Below are 25,348 nucleotides of genomic sequence, written 5' to 3'. Positions count from 1 at the left end.
TTCTCCAGGCAAGAAAACTGGAGTGGTTGCCAGTTTCTTCTCCAAGGGAACTTCCTGAGGGGCTCTTTTTAAAAGTCGGATCCTGGCAAAGGATCTGAATAGACATTTTCCTGAAGAAGACATATAGATGGCCAGAGGTATATGAAAATGTGCTGAGCGTCACTAACCTTCGGGGAAATGCAAATCAAAACCACAATGACTTGTCACCTCACACCTGTTAGGATGGCTATTATCAAAAAAAGGAAATAAGTGTTGGAGAGGACCTGAAGAGAAGGGAACCCTTGAACAGTGTTGGTGGGAATTAAATTGGTGCAATCACTATGGAAAATATTTTGAAGGTTCCTCAAAAAAATTAAAAATAAGACTATCAGATGATCTAGCAATTCCACTTCTGGGCATTTGCCCAAAGGTAACAAAAACACTAACTCAAGATATATGCACCCCCATGTTCACTGAAACATTATTTACAATAACCAAATATGGAAGCCACCTAAGTGTCCATCGTGGATGAGTGGATGAAGAAGAAGTGGAATGGGGGTTCAGGATGGGGAACACATGTACACCCATGGCTGATTCATGTGAATGTATGGCAAAAACCACCACAATATTGTAATTAGCCTCCAATTAAAAGAAATTTAAAAAGTAGCTAAAAAAAAAAAAAAGGATGTGGTATATACATCCAATGTGCTGATGAGGCAGGTGAGCCTGAGATACAGGCCCAAACCCTGTACTCTTTATTCCCTCCTAATATTTCCCTGCCCCAACTCTCCAGGACCAACTGTCCCCTTAACTGCTGAGAGAGGCATTCCACCAGTAACATCCAGCAACTCACTGCCATGGCACACAGCAGTCAGAGTGGTCTTTCTAGCACCTGCATCAGATCACTTCACTCCCCTGCTCAAATCCTTTCCGCAACTTCCCATCACACTTAAGAGCCACACTCTTCAGTATGGCTGATGAGGCCTACTATGATCTGGCCTGTTTCTACTTCTCCAACCACATCTTTCATTCTCTTTCCTCCCTGGTCACACTGGCCCTTCTGCCAGTCCTAGTACAGGCCAGCCTCACTCCTGCCTCAAGGTCTTTGTGCTTGCCATGTCCTCCTTCAGAAATTCTCTTCCCAGCTCCTCACAGGATTCTTTCACTCGCATCCCCACTGAAATGTCAGCTCCTCAAAGAAGCCTTCCCTGACTACCTAGTATAACATAGCAACCCCTCATCACTCTACCCCATTATCCTGTTCTACTTTTCATATAGCAATTATAATTACTTGAAATTATTGTTTGTGTCTTCTTTTAGGTTGTGGGTGCCATGAGAAGAGGGGTTCGATCATCTCATTCACTGAAACATCTCAAGCAACCAGCACAGAGGGTGGTATGTAACGGGTGCATGTGTACTTGCTAAGTTGCTTCAGTCATGTCCGACTCTTTGCAGTCCAGTGGACTATAGCTCACCAGGCTCCTCTGTCTCCAGGCAGGAATACCGGAGTGGGTTGCCATGCCCTCCTCCAGGGGATCTTCAAAAAAAAGGGGTCGAAACTGCATTTCTTAGGTCTCCTGCATTGGCAGACAGGTTCTTTATCACTAGCACCACCTGGGTACTCAGTAAATATTTGTTGAATAAATGGATCGACAGATGGAATGATATCTTCCCAGTCCTTCCTCTTTTCTCCTTACACACACACACACACACACACACACACACACACACACACTCACCCAGGGAAGTATTTATCAGGCTCTACATTTCTTAAAGAACCTGCCTACATCCTGCCCCAATTTACACAGGTGTCTTTGCAGGAGCCACATAGGTAGAAGCTACCCCCAAGGGTCTTTTTAGAGGCAGAAGTTCTCAAAGGACCAGGAACCCCATGTGGGAATATACTTACAGGAAACAGGGAGGTTTGGGACCTGGCCTTAGATAACTTGGATTTCAAGTCAGACACTGTTACAGAAAAACATTTTATTGAGCAGTAAGGGACCCCGTTAGGGCTAGAAAAGGCTGGGAATAAAGGAGCATGTGAGCCTCGGGGAGGGGTTGCTGCCACTTGACTCTCCATCATGTTCTTGCTCCAGGGAGCAGGTCTTCCTGGGTCTCTTTATCCTGCCTCCTGATTCAAGGCAGGAGGCTTTTTGGGAAGTCACACATTGCTTCTTTCAGTTTCGAAAAGCCCAGCTCCCCTTGGTGTGTGGTGGTGGCAGCTGGCAAATGGCTCAGGCAGGAGCCTGTGTGGTAGACAGGGCCCCTGCGAAGGCCACTCTGCACTTCTCTCTGCTCCTGGGTCCTCATTGGATCACAGTGTGAAGATTGTTCTTTATTCTGCTCACAAAGGGGCTCCCGAGAATTGAGCAGAGGAACATCAGGTTTTCCTCCAGGCCAGCTTCAGTCCTGGGATGTTCAGAGCAGACTCTCAACCCTGTTTCTGAGGTTCCTTGCTCATGGCCATTTAGTGTGGAAGGAGGCTCCTGGTTGAGGAAGGAAGGCTCAGACAGAATGGCGCAGGTTCTAATCTATGACAGTGGGGGGTCACTGCAGGAAGCAGCATTTGCTGCCCTTAGGCAGTTAAATCATTGCCCTCTCTTCAGAGTGTGGCTCAGCCAGCAGGCTTCTGTGGGGTCAGCCTCCTGCCACCATGCTGCAGTCACTGAATTTTGGGGCTGGAGCAACTGAGGTCTTTATCCTATTCCGTCAGAGCTCGCTGTCTCTTGGGAGTGCGGCTGAGGACTGGCTTCTCTGCTTCCACCTTGGCTGTGGTGGCCACGGGAGCATCCCCGTAGGCTCAGTAGCCACCGACCAGGCAGTGTGTCTCCCCAGGCCAGCCTACCTGTGCTTTTCCACGCCCTCGGTAGAGGACATGGCAGTGACCAGGTGTAGGAGGGGAAGTGGGAGCCAGAGCTGCTGCAAAGAAAACAATTGATCAGTCGCTTCTGCTGTACAGTCTCCTGCCGGAATTTCCCCCTCTCACCTTTCTCCCAGTTTCTGGCTGAAGCCCTTTAGTCTGCTTGACATCCAAAACACAGCCTCTGCCCATCACCCCATGAGTCCCTAGAAAAGGGACTGCTGCTGCTGCTGCTAAGTCGCTTCAGTCGTGTCCGACTCTGTGCTTCAGCCCACCAGGCTCCCCCGTTCCTGGGATTCTCCAGGCAAGAACACTGGAGTGGGTTGCTATTTCCTTCTCCAATGCATGAAAGTGAAAAGTCAAAGTGAAGTCGCTCAGCCGTGTCCAACTCTTATCGATCTCATGGACTGCAGCCTACCAGGCTCCTCCATCCATGGGATTTTCCAGGCAAGAGTACTGGAGTGGGGTGCCGTTATTGGCTGCCAAAGCAATTCCTAGAGCCTGTGACTACAGCAGATGAGGAACTCTGTTCGCCATTTCCAGAGAAAACCTTAAAATAATTGCAATCAGGATCCCCTCCATCTCTCCCTTCCACACCAGAGAAAACATTCCTTAAGGTCTGTTTTTATTTTTTTATTTTTATTTATTTATTTATTTTTTAAAGGTGGTGGTGGTTTAGTTGCTAAATCGTGTCCAACTCTTGCGACTCCCATGGACTGTAGCCTGCCAGGCTACTCTGTCCATGGGATTCTCCAGGCAAGAATACTGGAGTGGGTTGCCATTTCCTTCTCCATAAGGTCTGTTTTTAATGGAAATGCATTTCAAGTTTTGGGAAAAGGAGTCTAATTTGGTAAGAACCCCTCCCACCTTGGCAACCCCTCTTGGGCCCCATTTATATTGCCTGTTTCATCCACACTGAACTCTAGCCCTCTGATACTTTTATCTAGATTAGAAAATACTAAGGCAGAGTGACCAGGAGATTCAGAACCAGATTGTGGGTACCAAGTCTAGGCATCAGCCTCCTGGGACACCATCTCCTCAGCCCTCTAGTCTTATTAGCATTTCATCACTCCCCTGGGTTCTTCTGGTCTTTCCCTCAATACCACACCACTCTTTCCCCCAGTATGCACCAGCTCAGTCTGGAATGTGTCCGAGGGGACCCATGTAGATATCCCCATAACTGCATGAAGGTGCCTGGGCTTGAAGGTGAAGTTCAAGAGCAGCCCTCTTCCTTAAACTGCTCCATTTATCATTTGCCGACAAAAATGCATTTGCCTATTGCCAACAGGCCAATCAGGAAAGGATCTGAATGGAAGCGTCTTGTAGCCCAAAGAGTAAGGCTACATTTAAAGACCGGGACCTTCCTGCTCACTTGCCCAGGGATGACCTTTTGCTTATCCTCAGCAATGAGCACTGTGGGTCCCTGAAGGTGCCCCAGGGCACTCATATTACTTACAGTTGGGAAAGTGCTGAGGTGTGTGTGGGAAAGCCCCAAAGGAACATGTGGTGGCCAGGTGAGGCTGTGTATACACAATGCCTCTTGTACAGATGTCCAGTCTCAGCCTACCTGCTGTGTTGCCCTTCCAGGGGACAGAGGACAAGTTAGAGTGAAGATTAGATAGAAGATTCGATCAGACATTCTCTCTTACACAGCCAAAGACTGCTATCTGGTAGAGGACTGGTAGGGAAGTTTCTCCAAGAGCAGCACGTTTGCGCGGTTACCCTGCCATGGAAACTGTGATAAGGGCTGTAAGGTCATCACTACCCAGTGAGGTCATATAAGGAACCTGTGACTTGAGGGGGAGGCTGCAGGCTCTCAGGGTTTTTTGGAGGAGAGCAGAGTGAAGGCAGAGAGGCACCTTGCCTGGCCCCTCACATCTGGGCCTCCCCACGCGTGCCCTAGTCTAGTAGCCACCCCCTGGGGAGCATGCCTGTGGGCTGGCATAGCCCCTGGTGCCAAGGGAGGGCAAGAGAAACCCACATTCTGAGATTGGCCTGAGAGGCAAAATTGACCTAAGAGACACTAGGCTGTATGGTACTAACCCAAAGAGAGACAGAGATTTGTGTGGACTGGGGAATTGGGGAAGGCTGCTTGGCAGTGGGCCTGAAGGACAAGTGAGATATGGACCCATGGGGACGAGTGGGGAGTCATTCCAGTTTGAAAGAATAAAAGCAAAGACACACTCTTCTCGACCTTGTTCTGCCCCAAATATAAATTCATAGCCCTCTCACATTTTTACAACTGCCAAGACTTAAAAGAACAAGAGCTTAAGGGGCCTACCCAAGGCTACACAGGCAGTGGAGTGGTTCTGCTCAATGGTAGGTTCATATCAGGGTCTGGATTTACAGCCGAAAGGAATGTGAGGACAAGCTCATCCCAATTTAAACTGACACCGAGAGATGTTAAAGGTGCAAAATGAGGGCCCTGATGACTTCACAAAGTGGGAGTGATGGACCCATTTTAATAGGAAATTCAAAACGAACTCATGACAAAATGACAATGTAAACATTACACTCCCCTCTCCCTTAAAAGCAAAAATCATTATAATCCCCCCTCTCTCCACCATGAAAGGATGAGATAACAGGCTAAGTAGCAACCCAGGTGAAAAACATGGTTAACACCGTGAAGAGGTGTTACTAAGACAGTTTGATCCGACTCAAAGAAGGAAAGAGACAGCTCTGCCCTTAGCCTGATCAGGTTCACAGGAAGGAACGTTTGGGGCAGCCTTTGGTAATGTGGCAATGTAAGATAACCTTCTTCAGGGGCTCCCTGTGGCTGACCTTAAAAAAGCAAAGATGGGACATTTGTTTACTGGGGCTGTTGCAGAGGGGATGTGCCCAGGAGGTGGAGACGTCTTGGGCTATTGAGAGGTTGGGCCACTCTGGCTTCGAATCACAAAAACCTTCCTTCTCTCTACTAAATTGCTTGAATTGGAGGATGCACAATAGGACAGATGAAGTCAGGCCTAATTAGAACAGACTGCCTTTGGGAATGCTAGAAGGTAAAATGTGAAGGGAAATGCTCTGTAGGTTTGTCATGGCAGGTGGGCCAGAGTGAGACCACCGATTATCCAAGGCTTCAGAGATTACTTGTCTGAGAGCATCCCTCTGGTGTGGTGGGGGTACCAATACCTTATTATAACTCGGCTGGGCACCTGGGGAAGGCAGAATACATGGTTTATTAACTTAAGAGGGTGGGAGACTCATCTGGGGATTCCACAAAACAACAAAGACTTGTATGTGGATTTTTGCACCAATCCTCAGAAAACTTACATAGCTCTGGAGTAGGGCTCAGGGATCTGTACTTTTAACAAGCTTCCTGGGCAGTTGCACCAAAGTGGTCCACGGATAGTGACTAAATTATTGTCTATTTGGGGTTGCTTTTGAGAGTCAAAGTGGGCAATATTAAAAATTGCAGCAGGCATAGACATAAACAAGGAATATTCAAGGCAAACAGAAATATATAGTTATTCTACATGTGAATCACATTTGAGAAAACTTAGCCTAGTGGTTAAAGAACACAACTCTTAGGACACAGATCAGATTTGTGTGATTTTGAGCTCTGTTTCCTTATATGGGAAAAACTGTACATTTAGCACAATATTCTCTTTTGGCAAAGGTTGCTCTGAGCCCATTTCTGTTCTCTGCAACTTAATCCTTTTCTGTGTGTGAGCAGTTTTAAGTTGTTTTCTTAAGTTTTCTTAAGTATTATCTCTTTCAACTGTCTAGGTTCTATAACGCTTATAGAACCTAGGAGATAGTGAGAGGATGCTATAAGCTTATTTTGCCAGTTTTATAAAAATGTTTAACCTCTCCTCTTCCTCTGCAACCAAGAGATGAGAAAGAACTCAGAGGCTGGAAATGCACACTAAGGAATACTTCTGTGTCAGTCTGCCTTTTATTCTTCTGCCACTACTTCCCAGAGAGATTTCACTAAGAGAGCCTAAGCTTGCCATGGCCATTGTTCATAAAGAAAATTTCTCTATTGCTAGTCATATCCCCTTTTCCTTCTCCTGAGGGCTTAATGGATTTTTTAAAAAAATTTGCCTGTGTAAGGTCTTAGCTTTGGCCACAGGGTGAGGCTGGGATTTAGCTGCCCTGTCCCACAGCGTGTGGGATTTTAGTTACCCCACCAGGGTTCAAACCCACATCTCTTGCATTAGGAGGCAGATTCTTAACCACTGGACCACCAGAGAAGTCCCCTTAATGGATGGTTTTTGGGGCAGGAAATAAAGTTGAAACAAAAACATCAACTGAAGGAGCCTTTGTCCTAGGTGTAGTAGTTTGGAGTGTGAATTTTCTCAGAATCCAGTGAATTGTGCCCCAGGTGGAAACTACAGAAACATCACTTATTGTTAGAAATCATGACATGATACAAAGCCAAAATCGACTTTATTCTTCCTGTGAAAGACTACAGAGAGCCAAGTTCAGTAGTCCACCCTCCAGTGTTGACCAGCAGCTGGGGCCTTTAGAAGGTGACTAAGCAGCCCAGCGCATCCTGCTGACGAGTGCGCTCACCCACCCAGCCCACAGGGAAAGATCCCAGTTATGGCATCATATTTAAGCCTGCTGCAGTAAGGTTTCCTGGTGCAAAGGCTCACTTACTGAGGATCCTAGACCTGGAAGGCTTCTCCTCCTGCGAGCTGCCAGCTCAATCTTCTGAACTAGGCTCACATCCCAGGGATGGGTCACAAAGCTGATGACTGTTCCTGGCACCTCACTCCCCACACGGCCCACCCTCCCTGCTCTGTGGATGTAATCCTGCAGGGTGAGAGGGAAATCATAATTGATGACGAGTTCCACCTGGGTGCTGTCCAGGCCCCGAGAGGCGATGTCTGTGCAGAGAAGTATGTCTCGGGAACCCTTCTGGAAGGACTGGAAGATACCTGCCCTCATAGAGGCTGGCATTTGTCCCTGCAGTCTTAAGTGTTGGATTTTGTGGTCATCCAGAATATATCCCAGCCAGTTCACAGTGCTGGAGCTGTTACAGAACACGAGAACAGTTCCTGTGGAGCCAGTCCTGTGTGCTCTGTCATGCTGCTTGAGGATCTGCACTAACTCAGTTACCTTCTCTGCTCCTTTCAGCCTCATGAACGTCTGTTTGACATGAGGCATGATGCAGTGGAGCTTGGAACTGGTAATGGTGGTTAGAGAGTCTAAATTGGCAACTTTACTCAGCAGCTGGCCTACACCTTCGGGAAATGTGGCCCCCACCAGCACTAACTGAGCTTTGGGATTGAAAGGGTCTTTTAAGTCAGCGGGGCCTTCTGCTATGTGACTCTTCTCCAAGATGTAATCCACCAGTTCCAGGAAACTTTCATCCAACAATGTATCTACCTCATCCAACACCAAGAAAGAGAGCTGCGCCAGGCTGATCAGTTGACCTTTCAGGGCCTTCCACAGAGCCCCTGGAGTGGCCACCAGTACTTCTGCTGGAGGATGTTTGGACAGTTGCAGCCTGACCCTACTCATGCCATGGCCTCCCCCTAACTCCTGCACCCGGAGGCCTAAGGAGCTGCCCAAGGGCTGGGCCACGGCCCGCACCTGTTCAGCTAATTCTCGAGAAGGCACAAGGACCAGGCCTCGAGGAGCAGGGATACGACTGGTGTACAGGCTTGGCTGGCCCAAGAGCCGTTGAAGCAGAGGTAGCATGTAGCCGAGAGTCTTGCCACTGCCGGTTTCCGCGGCGCAGAGGATGTGGCGGCCGCGAAGCAATGGGGGAATGGTACTCGACTGCACGGTTGTGGGCCGAACGACTTCGGGAGCAGCTTCTTGGAGTGCGCTCAGCACACGGGGCTCCAGACCCAGATCGGCGAAGCTGCCCTTGGACGAGAGGTTCCGCAGTGCTGGGGCCTCATGCTGAGCGCGCTCAATGGAGAAATAGTCCTGGCGAGCGCGCCGATGCTTCCAGCCTCGCGAAACGAGTGGCGCAGCCTCCCAACGGCCCAGCGTTTGGCGTGCGGGCTGGTTCAACTCCGGCCGCCGCGCCGAGATCAGCAGCGGGCCAGGTCGCACCAACACCGGCCGCAGGGGACTCCGCTGCCCGCTCTGCCGCTGTTCCTGCCGCCTCTGTAGACCCCGCGGGATGCGCACCACGGGCAGGGGCTCGTCGGGACCGCGGCTTGTCAGGTCCCGTTGAGGCGCCAGAAGCAACCGAGTCGCGAGCGACAACAGCCGTAGCTGCCGTGCTAGAGCCATAGTCCCCGTGGTGCGGAAAAGGCGCACAACAGTGACGTCATGCGCGCGCCAAGGCCTCCCGGACGGTGGCCGGCGCGGCTCAGTAAGACTTAAGGAATTGGAGAACTGTGTGGAAGGAGGGAGGATCTGTAGAGTTCAGCAGCGGCGAGGTCTGTAGGTCCAAACCGGATGGTGACGTCCAGGCCCCGGCCAACCTTGGGGAAGGGTGCACGATGAAGGCAGGACCGGGGTCCGGCGACAGGCGGCGATGGGGCCCTGGCATTAGGAATCAGGAGGGCTGAGGGCTTCTGGCGATCCGATGTCGGATCCCTACAATTCTCCTTTGTCGCCCTCACAGCTCCTGTGATGGCATGTCCAGTTCTGATCGCCCCGTTTAAACTGTGAGGGTGCGGCGGTGTTTTCACAGATGTGCTCCCCTTGTAAGGTCTTCTAATATAAATATTTATTGAGAATCTGAGTGAATGGTCAGGCCTGGGGGCCGAGACCAGGAGTAGATCTGGGCTCAGCGTTCCCCCACCGCCCAGAGAGCTGAGGACCCAGAGGGCGAGCCGATGGACTTAAGCATATCATCTCTTCACTCAAGAGAACTCATCTCTTCGGACCTTTTCCGCTTGCTTTTCAGCTGAGGTTCATTCTTCCTTCTCTTGTCACTCTTTCCAACTTCTCATCCTGAAGCTCGCCTAGCTCCACCGGCTTTCAGGTTAGATACCTAAATTACTTGAATAGTAGTGAGGAGGGTCACAAAGCCATGGTAAGGCAGAATATTTTACCTAAATTCAGTTCAGGTTGCGAAAAAAACCTTACACTATTGGTACTTCCTGAACGGATCCAGAAAATGGGCATCAGACCATTTTTGTAATCTCTAGTGCCTGGGGTAGGAGATAAGGTAAATGTGGGTTAACTACTTGGAAGAGTCTTAACATTTGAAGAAAGAGGTTTTTGGGTTTTTTTGGCCACTGCTGCACAGCCTGTGCTGCTGCCTGCTGTGCAAGTATGGAATCTTAACCACTGGACCACCAGGAAGTCCCTGGAGAAAAGTTTTACTTTCATTAGATACTGTTATAAAGATAAATACTACTATATTTCAAATAGTATTTTGATACACGATAGGCTTTTCTGGAGAGTTACCTGTTAAACTAGAGGAGGAGAGAGTTTTGAGTAATGACAGGCAGACAGAGTCACTGGATAGACTGGTGGCTCTTGAGTGAGAGTGATTTTTGCCCCCACCCTTCCCCCAGGACATCTGACAATGGCTGGAGACATCTTTATTTGTCACATCTGGGGAAATGCTACAGCTTCTAGTGGGTAAAGACCAGGATATTACTAAATATTGCACAATGCACAGGACAGCCACCCCCCACTCCCCAGCCCCGCCAAAAAAAACAATGATCTGGCCCAAAATATCAACAGTGTGCTGTTGAGAACCTTGGATAGAGGATGGGGACTGAAGAGAGGCTGAGGTTGCCGCATGTATTCTCGCTTCAAGGAGCTACATTTGCCAGGTTCTCGGTGGCCCAGCCCCTTCCCCAGAATCTGTAGTGGGCATATTGACGTCATTGCTTGTCATGCCCTTGGGATCAATAAACCTTGGGGGGCCCCTGAAAGCCATAAGCACAGAAAGGGGTGATTTAAGGAGGGTGGTGCAGGAGAAGAGAACTTCAGGAAGAATAAAATTGTCCTCATGTGTTTGGGGACTGTGTCAGATGGAAAAGAGATGAGGTGTGCCATGGGATGAACCATTCCAGAAGGCAGACTGGGACTGATGATGGAGTCAGATTCTGAATTTGACATAAAGACTACTGTAGCAACCAGAAATGCCCAGATCTGTCTGGAGAGTGCTGGATTTTCTGTCACTGAAAATTTCATGTACAGGTCAATGCCCACTGAGTGGTGATATGATAGAGGGGAGTTGATACAAAGAATATGCTATGATATTGTGATTCTACACTACTTTTATGATTCTTTCCCAGAACTCAGACCTCCTTGTTCCTTAGCTGAAGGGCTCCTTGGATGTCTGATTTGTCAGGTTTCATCCATTTACCTGTGCTACTCTTTTTTCAGATACAAAACAAAGAATTGTTTTGCACCGAGGCAGAACAGATACATTGAAAGAATTATCAGAAAAGAATAATACATAGGTATGTATTTGCATTTGACTTTCATCCAAATATTTGGGACAGGGTAACTGGTTAGTGGCTGCTTTCTCATGCTTGAGCCCTTACAATGTGATTACCTCAAAATGTCATAGGGATTAGAGCCTGTCTGAGCCTGTCTGTCTCTTCTCATAGCCCCTAGTTTCTTACTCTGATTTCTTTTTTTTTTTTTGGCTACCCTGCATGGCATGCTGGATCTTAGTTCCCTGACTGGGAATCAAACCAGTGCCCTGTGCAGTTGGAAGCATGGAGTCTTAACCACTGGACCACCAGGGAAGTCCCTTTCTTATCATTTCTTTAGATATTCTGTAAATCTCCTCTTTCCCTCTTGCTCACAGCAGACATTGAGTAACCTCCAGTTGTTATTGAGATGGATATTTTACAAGATGTTTTACAAAGCACTTTATCAGTTCAGTTCAGTCGCTCAGTTGTGTCTGACTTTTTGCGACCCCATGGACTGCGGCACACCAGACTTCCCTGTCCATCACCAACTCCCGAAGCTTACTCAAACTCATGTCCGTTGAGTCGGTGATGCCATGCAACCATTTCATCCTCTTCTCCTCTTGCCTTCAATCTTTCCCAGTGTCAGGGTCTTTTCCAGTGAGTCAGTTCTTTGCATCAGGTGGCCAAAGTATTGGAGTTTCAGCTTCAGCATCAGTCCTTCCAATGAATATTCAGGACTGATTTCCTTTAGGATGGACTGGTTGAATCTCCTTGCAGTCCAAGGGACTCTTAAGAGTCTTCTAGAAATAAGAAAGGTTTACTTATTGTGGAAAAAATGCAAGCTCCTGCGAGTGGTAGCCTCATTAGGTAATGTTTTTCTCAGAGCTGCCATGGAAACTTATGTTGCCTAGTTACTCCCTAAATTTTAAAAGGAATTTTTCCTTGAGTCTCAGGTGATAGTGGTATATTCATTCATTTATTCAAGCAGTAAATATTTTCTGAGCACCATGTATGTGCCAGGTACTTTTCATGTGAACCAAACAGGCAAAATTCCTGCCCTTCTGAGCTTCATATTCTGATTTAATTGACTTGAGGGCAGGCCTGGACATTGGTATTTTTTTTAACTTTTTATTTTATATTGGGGTATAGCCATTTAACAATGTTATAATAGTTTCAGATGAACAATAAAGGGACTCAGCCATATATATACATGTATCCATTCTCCCCGAAACTCCCTTCCCATCCAGGCTGCCACATAACATCGAGCAGAGTTCCCTGTGCTATACGGTAGGTCCTTGTTGGTTATCCTTTTTAAAGATTTCAGGGTTTTTTTTTGCTTGTTTTACTCCTGTTAACTTTACCTTCAAAGTATATTTAGAACATGACCACTTCTCACCACCTCTACAACTCTCTCCCCATCCTGAGCCACCATCATCTCTCATGTCAGTGACTGAAGAGTCTAATTGGTCTCTCTGGGTCTACCATGGCTTTTCATGCAGCAATCACTGTGATCATGGAGAAATATGATCAGTAATGCCACTCCTCTCCTTGAAACCCTTGCTGGCTCATATCGTGAAGAGCTAACAAAGCCCACAGAGCATCCTACAAGGCCATTTGGGATCTCACCATTGTGTCCTATCTGCTTAGGACATCCATCCTGTATCTGACGTCCATTACTCTTCTTCTTTCTGTGCTCGACTATGTCGGCCTTTGTACTAGTCTACTAACACATCAGACTTGCTCCTGCCCCAGGGCCTTTGCACTGACTGTTTCCTCTGCTGTGCACTCTTCATTCCCCACCAGCATGAAAGCTCTAGCAGAACAGGAATCTTTGTTTTCTTCTCTAATGTATCCACAAAGACTAGGACAATGACTGGCACACACCACACACTTAATAAATATTTGTTGGATGTGTGAACAAGCTTGCATTGTTTTTATGATCAGAGAAAAGGAAAACAAAGTACTACCTGTTGGGAGGAAAAGGAAAGCCTGCTCTGGATAACAGAAGAGATTTTTCTCCATTTGAATGTCTGACTCTTCTTTCTTCAGGAATGACTGTGAACAACCTCTCTCTGTGCTACCACAACAAACTCATATTAGCCCCTATGGTTCGGGTGGGGACTCTCCCAATGCGGCTTCTGGCCCTGGACTATGGAGCGGACATCGTGTACTGTGAGGTAAGGGGCTCCTAATCCTCCCAGACAGAGAGCTTTTCCACAAGTGCAGCCTCCTCACCTGTGGGTGCCTGTGTTCAGAAGCTAGAGGAGGCAGAATGGGCCCTCCCTTCACAGGTGCTCACTGAAAGCATCACAAGACAAAAACATAGGAGTTTTGTGAGCCCTGCCAAGGATCAGGAACCTGGGCTGCATGGAGGCATTGTGGGACACCTAGGCCAGGTGGATAGATGAGCATCGTGTCAGGTCACTGCTGTGGCTCCTGTAGGAGTTAATACACATTCATTTTGTGAATGAGGAAGCTCAGTTTCAGAGTGAGAAGGAAAAGGACCAGATTCAGGCTAGAGAAACTGGATGGGGTTGGTTTGGTAAGCCATAGAATTTTCTGATAGCAATAGCTAGTAGGCCAGTTACTGGCCTGTTGCTTTGAAGATTATTATTAATAGGACTTCAGACTCAGGTTTAGAAAACATCTTCTAGGAAAACCAGTTAAAGGAGTAGCTGATATTGGATAGGGACTGTGAGCAGTGGTTCTCAGTTGGGTAGGTAAGCTTCCCCCGCAACCCTTAATCCTGCTATGCCTCTCTAGTGGGGGTAAGAGGTTAAAGAAACTACCCAAGTGCTTCTGACATTTCCATCTTGAAGAGCCATCTGTGGAGGGAGAACTGTGGCTATAAGAGGGCTACACAAGGAATCCTTGTGCTGATGGATCTATTCTGTGTCAATATCCCGGTTGCAATATTGTTACTAAGCTTTGCAAGACGTTACCATAGGGAGAAATTGGGCAGTGGGTACACAGGATCTCACATTCAGGTTCAATTGCATGTGAACCTCCAATTACCTCAAAATAAAAAGTTTTATTTAAAAGAAGGGTGTAGAAAGAAGAGAGGGTCTGGGACTTCCATGGAGGTCCAGTGGCTAAGACTCTGTGCTCCCAATGCAGGGGACCTAGGTTCAATTCCTGGTCAGGGAACTAGATCCCACATGCTGCATCTAAGAAGCCCGCATGCTGCAACTAAGACCCAGCGAATCCAAAATAAATAAGTAAAATAAATATTTTTAAAAAAGGAAAAGAAGAGAGGGCTTAAGAGTGAATTTGGGAAGAATAGGCCCTTTATCCAGACCTAGCTCCTGTGGAGCAGAGTCAGACAGGCAGGCATGCAGGCCAGCTGGCCCCTGCTTGTGGTGAGCAGATCGATCTCTGGGAACTGAGCCCTGAGTACTGGGAAAGGCACAGCATGGTGCCTGGTGCCCCCTGGTGGATCCCGAGTTGCTCTGCAGGTCAGCCTTGTGATGCTCTCTCTGTGTTCACATGAGGTGACCGACCTATCTGTAAGGTTAGTCAAATCACTTCATCCACCTCTCAGGACCTAGTGTGGGACTTCGGGTAGTCCATGTGTACAGGCTCCTCTGCAGCTGTAAGTGAAGAAAGGATGAACCAGCTCAGCAAAGGTTAAGGTTATTCCCCACCAAAGTCTGCCCTATTGACGGAGTTTTCTAGGAGTTAATCAGATGTCACATACTTATTCCTATTATTATAAAAATATTATTGTAACATTGTAAAATGTTATTACAATGGATAGATGGACCTAGAGATTGTCCTACTGAGTGAAGTAAGAGAGAAAGACAAATATCATGTGTTACCACTTGTATGTGAAATCTAAAAAAATGGTACAAATTAACCTATTTACAATACAGAAAGGGTCACAGATGTAGAAAAGAAACTTATGGTTACCAAGAGGGCAAAGAGAGGGGGATACATTGGGAGAGTGGGATTGACATATACACACTCAGTTCAGTTCAGTTCAGTTGCTTAGTCGTGTCTGACTCTTTGTGATCCCATGAATCACAGCATGCCAGGCCTCCCTGTCCATCACCAACTCCCGAAGTTCACTCAGACTCACGTCCATCGAGTCAGTGATGCCATCCAGCCATCTTATCCTCTGTTGTGCCCTTCTCCTCCTGCCCCCATTCCCTCCCAGCATCAGAGTCTTTTCCAGTGAGTCAACTCTTCGCATGAGGTGGCCAAAGTACTGGAGTTTCAGCTTTACTACTATATATAAAATAGGTTACCTATATAATAAGAACCTACTATATAGAATAGAAACTCTGCTCAATACTCTGTAATGACCTATATGGGAAAGGAATGTAAAAAACTGGATATGTGTATATGTGTAACTGATTCACTGTGCTCTTCACCTGAAACTAACACAACATTGTAAATCACCTACACGCCAATAAAAATGAAATAAATAAACAACAAACCAAAATAAAATGGGACTCTAGTGGCCCAGATGTGAGAGGACACCTGCCTTTAATAAGCAAGATGAAGGGAGAAGATAGTGGCCTTTAGAGACCTTGATTACCAAAATGAGTACTTAAATTTTTTTTTATGGTAAAAAACACATAAGATTTACCATCTTAATTGTTTTTAAGTGTACAGTTCAGTAGTTGTGAAACAGATTTCCAGAACCTTTTCATCTTGCAAAACTGAAACTCTATACCCATTAAACAACTCCCCTTTCCCCCATTCCCCATAGCCCCTTCACCATTCTACTTTCTGTTTCTATGAATCTGAATACTTTAGATACCTCATGTAAGTGGAAATATGCGATATTTGTCTTTTTGTGACTGGCTTATTGTGGCTCAGCTGGTAAAGAATCTTCCTGCAATGTGGAAGACCTGGGTTCAATCCCTGGGTTGGGAAGATGCCCTGGAGAAGGGAAAGGCTACCCACTCCAGTATTCTGGCCTGGAGAATTTCATGGACTGTATAGTCCATGAGGTCACAAAGAGTTGGACACGACTGAGCGACTTTCACTTATTTTATTTAGCATAATATCCTCAAGGTTCATCCGTGTTGTACTATGTGACAGGTTTTCCTTCCATTTTTAGGCTGAATAATATTCCATGGTATATGCACTGCATTTTGCTTATCTGTTCATTTATCTGTCGATGGACATTTGGGTCGCTTTTGTTTCTTGGCTGTTTTGAATAGTGCTGCTGTGAATGTAGGTGTGCAGATCCCTCTTCGAGATCCTGCTTTCAGTTCTTTGGGATGTATATACCCAGAAATAGGATTTGCTGGATCATGTGGTAGTTTTTTCATTTTTTGAGGCATCTCTGTACTGTTTTCTCTGTCTTTTGGACTATTTTACAGTCCCACCAGCAGTGTACAGTTTTTGAAATCTTTCCTAACACTTATTATTTTCTCTTCTTTTTTAATATCATGCTAATGGGTGTGAAGTGATAGCTTGTTGTGCTTTTGATTTGCATTTCTCTGATGATGAATGATATTGAGCATGTTTTTGTATGCTTCATGGCCATTGGTATATCATCTTTGAATAAATTTCTATTCAAATCTTCTGCCCAGAATGGGTAATTTTTTAAAACTTACAAGGAAATTATTTATGGAAAAAATTGCAGGAATGGACAAAGAACATCCATATACCATTTACCCAGATTGACCTACTGTTAACATTTTGCTTGATTTGTTTTATAATTTGTTCTCTCTCTCTAATATATGTATTTTCTCCATAACTGTTTGAAAGTTTCATATAGTATGATGTATTACTTCTCAAATACTTCATGATATTTTCTAATAATAAAGTCATTCTTTTTTTAAGATTTTTTTTTTTGGGTGCGGCCATTTTTAAAGTCTTTATTGAATCTGTTACAATACTGCTTCTGTTTTCTATGGGTTTTTTTGTTTGTTTGTTTCTGGCCCTGAGGCATGTGGGGTCTTAATTCCCCTGATTAAACCTGTACCCTGTTCATTGGAAGGTGAAGTCTTAACCACTGGATTGCCAGGGAAGTCTCTTTCTGTCTTTTTTTCTTTGCAATTGTTGCCATCCTAGTCGCTCTGAAATGGTATCTCACTGTGGGGTTTTTTGTTTGTTTGTTTTTAAAGATAGGTTCTATTTATTATTTTTTACCACACTAGGAATTGAACCCAGGCCCTCAGCATTGAGAACGCAGAGTCCTAACCTCTGGACTGCCAGGAAATTCTCCCCATTATGGACATTGTGGTTTTGATTTGCATTTCCTGTTAATGATATTGAGCATCTTTTGCTATGTTTATTTTCCATTTATATATCTTTTTTGGAGAAATATCTCTTCATATCTTATGCACATTTTAAAATTATTGTTTTTTTATTCTAGGAGTTATAAGAGTTCTTTATATACTCTGGATATTAGACCTTTAACAGATACATGATTTGCAAATATTTTCTCCCATTCTGTGGATTGTCTTTTCAGTTTATTTTTCATTTATTTATTTTTTTAAGACTTCATTTTAATTTTTTAAAATTTTATACAAGTATAATTGATTTACTTTATTGATAGTATCCTTTGATGCACAAAAAATTTTAATTTTAATGAAGTTCAATTTATCTAATACTTTCCTTTGTTGTTTGTGCTTTTGGTATCATCTCTAAGGGGCTTCCTTGGTGGCTCAGATGGTAAAGAATCTGCCTGAAATGCAGGAGAACAAGGTTTGATCCCTGGGTTGGAAAGATCCCTTAGAGAAGCAAATAGCTTGGAGAATTACATCAACAGAGGAGCCTGGCAGGGTGGAATGGAGGAGATGAAGGTAGCAGGCCGTAGTTGAGATATAGGAAAATAATATCTGACAAAAAAGGAAGAATAAGCCCATACATGATAAGGCACTTGAAAATTAAATGCTGTTCAAACATTTGGTAGCCATATGAATAAAATAATTTGCTTGCTGGAGAAGGAAATGGCAACCCACTCCACTATTCTTGCCTGGAAAAGTCCATGGACAGAGGAGTCTGGCAGGCTGTAGTCCATGGGGTTACATGACTGAGCATGCATACATGAGGAGGGTGGAGGGAGATGGGCTGGTAGAAATAAACTGGTAGAACTGAAAAAAAAAAAAAAAAAATCCGCTTGCAGTACAGGAGACCATAACTGACTTATAAATGGCCTTACTTATCAGGTAAGTTAAAAAGGCAAAATTAGTTTTACCAAGAAGATAAAAGCCAATTCAAATTATATTCTTAACTGTGATGGAGATAGATTTGGGAACTAGAAAGCATTGTTTGTGGCAAAATTCGAGTTGTCTCTTCTATAAAAATAAATGTTATATATGATAAAAATTGAGGGAATGACATGGATATAAAAAAAATAATTGTGATAATTGAGGTAGAAAAATAATATCCTATTTGACAAAGAATAGCTTTTTTCCCTGCACAACTTTTATAGATGTAAAAGTCAGTTTGGTAGGAAGATGCACAGATGATAAACTCTATCGCATGGAAAAACAATGTTTGTTTTCACCAATGAAGGAAATAACAGTGAAAAAAAAAGAGAAGTTCTAACTATAACCAAAGAACTGACTAAAATGAATAAAACTGATAAACAATAAAGTGTTGAGGACATGTGGGTGAGCAGGCACATGTGTGGTTTTACTGGTGACAATTGAAATTAATTTCTCCACCTAACAATCAGCTGAGCATCTGCTGCATGTAAGGCATTGAAGCAGCTTCACCAGATGTTCAGTAAGAACTTGTAACGTGCTGGGCGCTAGGGACACAAAGATGAATGAGACTGTGTCCAAGCCCCAGAGGCTCTTTGGGTATAATGGGGAGACAGAAGAGAAAATAAGACATTTCAAGGGCCATTTTGCCTTAGCTCCTCCTCTCAGATCCTCAAAGCCCACCTTTGTGTGAATCCAGAACCTTCCTCAGAGTATTCATCATCTAATGGTAAAGGAATGACGGGTGCATCTGTAACTAGCATACAGAGAAGAGGTCCAGCCATGAAGGTGGACGTGGCAGAGGGTTTGAGGAATCCCGAGGGGGACAAGTTACTGCTGCCAGGGCTGGGATCCCAGCAGTAGCAGCCCCAGCTTACTCTCACTTTCACTCAGCTCACTTTCCCCGACTCATTCTCAGCCAAAGCTCGGCCTGGCTGCAGCCCTTTTCATAAGCATAGGTCACTCAGTGCTGCCCATTTATGCACTGGCCTTCTTGCCTACCCCTGCAACCAGGATCACTGGTCTTTCCTGCTGTACCCAGGACCTGTGTGTCTGGGACTGACATGTGCCCTTTGATTCCTCTGCAGGAGCTGGTCGACCTCAAGATGCTTCAGTGCAAGAGAGTTGTCAATGGTGAGTGCAGCTGTGGTCCTAGGATTGTGTGTGTGCCCAGTCATGCCCAGGCTGTGCTAACATTGCCTTTGCCTGGGTGTCAGTGTCCTCTGGTGCTCCTTGCCTGGCTGTGTCATTTTGTGGCTCCCATGCTGTCTTGAGTAGGGCTTCCCTGGGGGCTCAGTTGGTTAAGAATCCGCTTGCAAATCAGGAGACCACCTGCAATGCAGGAAACCCAGGTTTGATCCCTGGGTCGAGAAGATCCCCTGGAGAAGGAAATGGCAACCCACACCAGTATTCTTGGGTGGGAAGTCCCATGGACAGCGGAGCTTGGTGGGCTGTGGTCCATGGGGTCACAAGAGTCGAACGTGACTTAGTGACTAAACCACCGCCATCATGGTCTCTTGAGAATAGTCACTGTTCTCCAGAGACCATGACAAACTGCCAGTTGTGAAGCAGGCAGTGAATACCTTCTGCCTGAAGGCTTACTGGCATATGAATCACCAGGTTTTGTAGTACAGGTGATCCCCTTGGGGTCAGGGTGGCTTCAGCACTGATCCTGACCCTGCTGCTCTCCGACTGTACAAGAGCAAGTCTTGTACAAGTCTTGTACAACTCTCTGGCAAGTCACATGACCTCTGCCTCAGTGTCTTTAGCTGTAAAAGGAAAATCACTATCCCTGCTTTATTTAACTCATAGGATTGGAGTAAGGATCAAATAAGATAAGGGACATGTAAATACTTTGCAAATGGAAGTAGTTGTGCTAAATCATGGTTTTGCTTATACTTTATTGATAAGGCTGATTCTGCTTTAATGAGAATTGTGGTATTGTTTGAGGTTTTTGAAATGTATACACGCTTGTGAAATCTTAAAATAAGTTCACTTGAAGTTTTGTCGATTTCATGTTTAATTCTTTTAGATATATATTTTCTTTGTGTTATGAGAAATTCAGTGTTGTAGATATCAGTTCAGTTCAGTCACTCAGTTGTGTCCGATTCTTTGTGACCCCATGGACTGCAGCATGCCAGGCTTCCCTGTCTATCACCAATTCCCAGAGCTTGCTCAAACTCATGTCTGTTGAGTCAGTGATGCCATCCAACCTTCTCATCTTCTGTCGTCCCCTTCTCCTGCCTTCAATCTTGCCCAACATCAGAGTCTTTTCCAATGAGTCAGTTCTTTGCATCAGGTGGCCAAAGTATTGGAGCTTCAGCTTCAACATTGGTCATTTCAATGAATATTCAGAACTGATTTCCTTTGGGATTGGCTGGTTTGATCTCCTTGCAGTCCAAGGGACTCTCAAGAGTCTTCTCCAACACCACAGTTCAAAAGAATCAATTCTTCAGTGCTCAGCTTTCTTTATAGTCCAACTCTCACATCCATGCCTGACTACTGGAAAAACCATTGACTAGATGAACCTTTGTCAGCAAAGGTCTCTGCTTTTTAATATGCTGTCTAGGTTGGTCATAGCATTTTAAATTATTACTCCTGAAATAAAAGGAGCAAGCGTCTTTTAATTTCATGGCTGCAGTCACCATCTGCAGTAATTTTGGAGCCCAAGAAAAGAAAGTCTGTCACCATTTCCATTGTTTCCCCATCTATTTGCTATGAGGTGATGGGACTGGATGCCATGATCTTCATTTTTTGAATATTGGGTTTTAAGCCAGCTTTTTCACTCTCCTCTTTCACTTTCATCAAGAGGCTCTTTAGTTCCTCTTCACTTATTTACATAAAGTGGTGTCATCTGCATATCTGAGGTTATTGATATTTCTCCCAGCAATCTTGATTCCAGCTTGTGCTTCATCCAGCCCTGCATTTTGCAGAATGTACTCTGCATATAAATTAAATGAGAAGGGTGACAATGTATAGTCTTGACATACTCCTTTCCCAATCCTAGAAAATGAAAATTCCGCATAATCCCATGCTTGAAGAATAATCACAAAGAGAAATGATGTGTACTTTTTACACACACTTGGGATCATGATACACGTTTTTTTTTTTTTTTTGGGTGAGAAAGAGGGCAAGGGGCCCGTGAATGGCTGCATGCCATCATCCGTCTCCCTGTCACCAGGGACAGAGGGAAGGACATGGGCACGGACGTGTGACAGCGGCAACAGGCTTGCCACCGGCCCCCCGACCATGCACATTCTCCCCAGGAAAGGGGATGGCAGGGCCTTCCTGCGACGTCCCCGGTCTCTCGTCCGTGCCCTGCCTCTCCCCTGTTTCCTGTCCCAGCCCATGGGCAAGGCCCACGGCAAGGAAATGATACATGTTTTGCCCCTTGCTTTTCTATTAATACAAAGACATTTGTGTTTTCTTGCAGAGGCGCTCAGCACAGTGGACTTTGTTGCTCCTGATGACCGAGTGGTCTTCCGCACCTGTGAAAGGGAGCAGAGCAAGGTCGTCTTCCAGATGGTAGGACATCCCAGGGCCAAGCGCACTTCCCATCTCATGCCCTGGGCTGGGGGAGTGTTATGTGCCTGGGCTCCATTATACAGTGGTCTTCAGTCTTCCTGAAGATCCTGCATTCAATGGTTTCAGAGATCTGCTCATGAGTGATTATACTCTTGGAGACCGTTTATGGAAATCAAGCTATTAGTGGTCTATTACATGCTTCCAGTCTCAAATTTAATATCCTTCATTGTAGGGATTATCTGTTTCTCATGACTTATATGTATTTTTATTCCCTAGCATCAGTTGTTCAGATCATGGTCTTTGTTTTGTATTGTCTATATATATTTACCATTTAAAGAAATTAAATCAAGAGTAGTTTTTTGGGACTTCCCTAGTAGTCTAGTGGTTAAGACTCTGTGCTTTTACTACAGGGGGCATGGGTTTGGTCCTTGGTTGAGGGAGTAAGATCCCACATGCCATGCAGTACAACCAGGGAAAAAAAGAGAATGGTTAGGATTTGTGTTAGGGTCATAGTGATTCTGTTTGTCTCTCACTTTGGGTATTTCTCAGTATTTTTTCAGAAATACTTCCTGGATAACATTTAGGTTTGTTAAAAAAAACTTGATAACAGGACTTCCCTGGTGGCCCAGTGGTTAAGAATCTGCCCGCCAATGCAGGGGACATGGGTTTGATCCCTGGTCCAGGAAGATTCCACATGCAGTGGTGCAACTAAGCCCATGCGTTGCGGCTAGCGAGCCTGCATGCCCTAGAGCTGGTGCTTTTCAACAAAAGAAGCCACCACAAGTCTGCTTGCTGCAACTAGAGAAAGCCTGTGCACAGCAACAACAACAAAAATTTTTAAAAAATTGATATCAATGAGTAACCATATGATAAAGTAGATATAGAAGAATGTTAATTGTGGAATCTAAGTGATGGGTATATGAATGTTCACTCTAAAATCTTTCCAACTTTTTTGTATGTTTTGAAGTATTGACACCATGGATGACATTTTCTTAACTCTCCAGTGAGCCAGTCTAGTGGGCTAGCTATTTGAGAGAATAACACCTGGTCTCCACTTGCTGGTGTGTGTGTGTGTGTGTGTGTGTGTGTTTGCCCGTATATGCCCGTGCATGTGTGCATCGTGTGCCTGAGTGTGGTTGTCTGTGCATATGGACTGTGTCAGGCCCTTGGTTGATTTAGCCTCTTGTTTTCCCAGGGGACTTCAGATGCAGAGCGAGCCCTTGCTGTGGCCAGGCTTGTGTAAGTTCTTCCCTCTTGGGGAACTGCCTTTGCCTCTCCTGTGGGCCCTGAGATCTTACTGTTCCCTGTGACCTTGGAAGTGACCACCCTTCTGCTTCCTAGTCCACTACCTTCTGTTTTCAGGTTCAGAGGGTCATATTTGCTTCTCTATTTGTGGTGAATAAGGGCTGCCCCAGGTATGATGTGAACCCACTGTGTCTGGACCCCAGAGAACCTTTGGGTGGGAGCCTGTTTGTTAGTATTTATTTATGGGGTTTCCTTTCTGGAGACTACCATGACTATGAACCCTGAGCTTTTAAATCTCATGAAGTGTAAGTAAGACTTACTGCTTTCTAAATTAATGAAGGCAGCAGAGTAATGTGGTTCAGAAGATGGGCTTTTGTGTTAGCTCTGGGCTGGAATCCTGACTTTGCTATCTGCTGACCATCTGACCTTAGATCCATTACTTAACCTCACTGAGAACTTAGGTTTCCTCATCTATAAAATGAGACCAATAGTCCCACCTCCCTCTGGCATTATAGGGAAGGGTACATGAGATGATGCATGTAAATATCTGCAATATGTGGCATGTAGTGAGTGCTTGGGAAGTTGTTAGGTCTTGTTATTAATTACAATGAACGTGAGAAGAAACTTGGGTAGTAGTTGCTGCTGGTCACAGACAAGTAACTGTGTATGTACCAGATGATGAGGAAAGGGTCCTTTCTACGTCTGAGGACTGTTTGGAGGAAGCTAACTATGCAGCCGAGCACACCAAGACAGCCCCCCACTTCCACCAGAACCAGTGCTCTGGGAAAGGGCTCTTGTCCCCGGGTCACTTTTGTGCATTGGCAAATGGCTTTCACCACCCAGTTAGGACTGGAATTCTGGGATGGAGTTCCGTGTGGCTGTCACTCAATATTTGAGTCATCTGATACAACTCAAAGCTGGCAGAATCCTCTACAACTAGCCTTTCCTACATGTGTGAGCACCTTATAGTCTTCTTCCAGAGCTCTGCCCAGGAGGAGAGGCAGTTGCATATTTTAGAGACAGAATTTTTCATTTCCTGTTCCTGAGGGTTGGTGTGTTTCAGAGAGCCAGTAAGAATTTCAGGAGCACAGACCCATACCTTTGACTTTATGTCCTACCCTCAAGTTGAATATTTATTACCTTTCCTCCTTCATGTTTTTCCAGAGAAAATGATGTGGCTGGTATTGACGTCAACATGGGCTGTCCTAAAGAGTATTCCACCAAGGTAAACTGCTTTCATTGTATTCTTCACAAAATGTAGGGTGCAGATTAAAGGGCACTGACTGGAGGTGACAGCTAAGTACAGTGCCTAACTCTGGACTACATCCTGTACTCATGAGCAAGAAACTCAAGAGGGTGTTATTAGATCAGCTGGCAAGATTGGAATATAGATGATGGTAGATGAGCTAAAAAGTACTGTATCAGTGAAAATATATGAAGTTCATAACTTCTGTGCTTATGTAAGAATATCTCTATTGGAAAATACACACAAATATTTAGGGGTCAAGGGCTATGAGATATATATAAAATTACCCTGAAATGGTCCAGGGAAAAATTTTTTTTAATTTTATTTACTTATTTTTGTCTGTGCTGGGTCTTTGTTGCTCCATACTGGCTTTCTCTAAGTGCAATGAGTGGGGACCACTCTAGCTGTGTAGCATGGGTTTCTCATTGCCATGGTTTCTCTTGATGCAGAGTACAGGATCTAGGGCCTGCTGACTCAGCAGTTGGGGAGCAACGAGGCACGTGCAATTGTGGTTTTGGAGGTGGTTTGGAGCAGATGAAAATGCCTTACTTGCCCCGAGGCATGTGCAATCTTCCTGGATTAGGGATCGAACTGGTGTACCCAGTATCAGCAGGTGGATTCTTAACCATTGGATCACCAGAAAAGTCCAGGAAAAATTTTAGATGTGCATATGCATACACATGTATACATAAATAAATATTCACACACACATAGAGCACTCGTGCCCAAGTAATAAATGGTGTAAATGTTAAAAGAAAAATGTGAACAGAGCTCTTTTTCATGATAAAACTAGAGGATGCAATATATGTATCCCAATTGTCATATCAGAAGAGACCAGACAGGACTGCAGTGGGAGCTCTGAGAAAGGAACAGAAGGGCAGCCCTTAAACACAGGCTCTTGTGGGGAAATGTGGTCCCTGAGGAGGAGGCCTGGGACCTGGCAGGCCAAGGGTATGGTACAAGCTGGGACCCGGAGGCCAACATGAAGTAGAAGCAGGGGACCTCGATTTGACCAGAGGGTTGAGAACTG

The 25,348-nt window shown here is 45.2% G+C and overlaps 3 protein-coding genes across 6 annotated transcripts in view; 1 reads left to right on the top strand and 2 right to left on the bottom strand.

The window, feature by feature from the left end:
- Positions 1 to 1,956: 1,956 nt before the first annotated feature.
- DPEP2NB (DPEP2 neighbor) lies at positions 1,957 to 7,120 on the bottom strand. The gene is given in 3 exon segments (XM_027516198.1): positions 1,957 to 2,898; positions 4,407 to 4,449; positions 4,452 to 7,120. Coding segments are annotated over 3 exon segments (375 nt in total). The 5' UTR covers positions 4,479 to 7,120; the 3' UTR covers positions 1,957 to 2,593.
- Positions 7,121 to 7,207: 87 nt separating this feature from the next.
- On the bottom strand, positions 7,208 to 9,077 carry DDX28 (DEAD-box helicase 28). The gene has a single exon (XM_027516191.1). It carries the CDS (start codon positions 9,035 to 9,037, stop codon positions 7,400 to 7,402), a length of 1,638 nt encoding a protein of 545 aa, XP_027371992.1. The 5' UTR covers positions 9,038 to 9,077; the 3' UTR covers positions 7,208 to 7,399.
- Positions 9,078 to 9,097: 20 nt separating this feature from the next.
- The window catches only part of DUS2 (dihydrouridine synthase 2), a 32,051-nt gene continuing 15,800 nt past the window's right edge, over positions 9,098 to 25,348 (top strand). The window contains exons 1-8 of one of the 4 annotated variants that reach the window (XM_027516194.1): positions 9,105 to 9,186; positions 11,099 to 11,175; positions 12,381 to 12,420; positions 13,183 to 13,310; positions 19,391 to 19,436; positions 21,736 to 21,827; positions 23,023 to 23,066; positions 24,237 to 24,297. In XM_027516194.1, the coding sequence (XP_027371995.1) occupies positions 13,185 to 13,310; positions 19,391 to 19,436; positions 21,736 to 21,827; positions 23,023 to 23,066; positions 24,237 to 24,297 (369 nt within the window). In that variant the 5' untranslated portion in view covers positions 9,105 to 9,186; positions 11,099 to 11,175; positions 12,381 to 12,420; positions 13,183 to 13,184. The other 3 variants (XM_027516195.1, XM_027516192.1, XM_027516193.1) reach the window with 3 other exon arrangements.

The sequence above is a fragment of the Bos indicus x Bos taurus genome, chromosome 18 (genome assembly GCF_003369695.1).
Source record: "Bos indicus x Bos taurus breed Angus x Brahman F1 hybrid chromosome 18, Bos_hybrid_MaternalHap_v2.0, whole genome shotgun sequence".
In the NCBI taxonomy this organism is placed as follows: domain Eukaryota; kingdom Metazoa; phylum Chordata; class Mammalia; order Artiodactyla; family Bovidae; genus Bos; species Bos indicus x Bos taurus.
The sequence above is the reverse complement of the archived record's forward strand: the minus strand, read 5'-3'. Positions and strand labels throughout refer to the sequence as shown.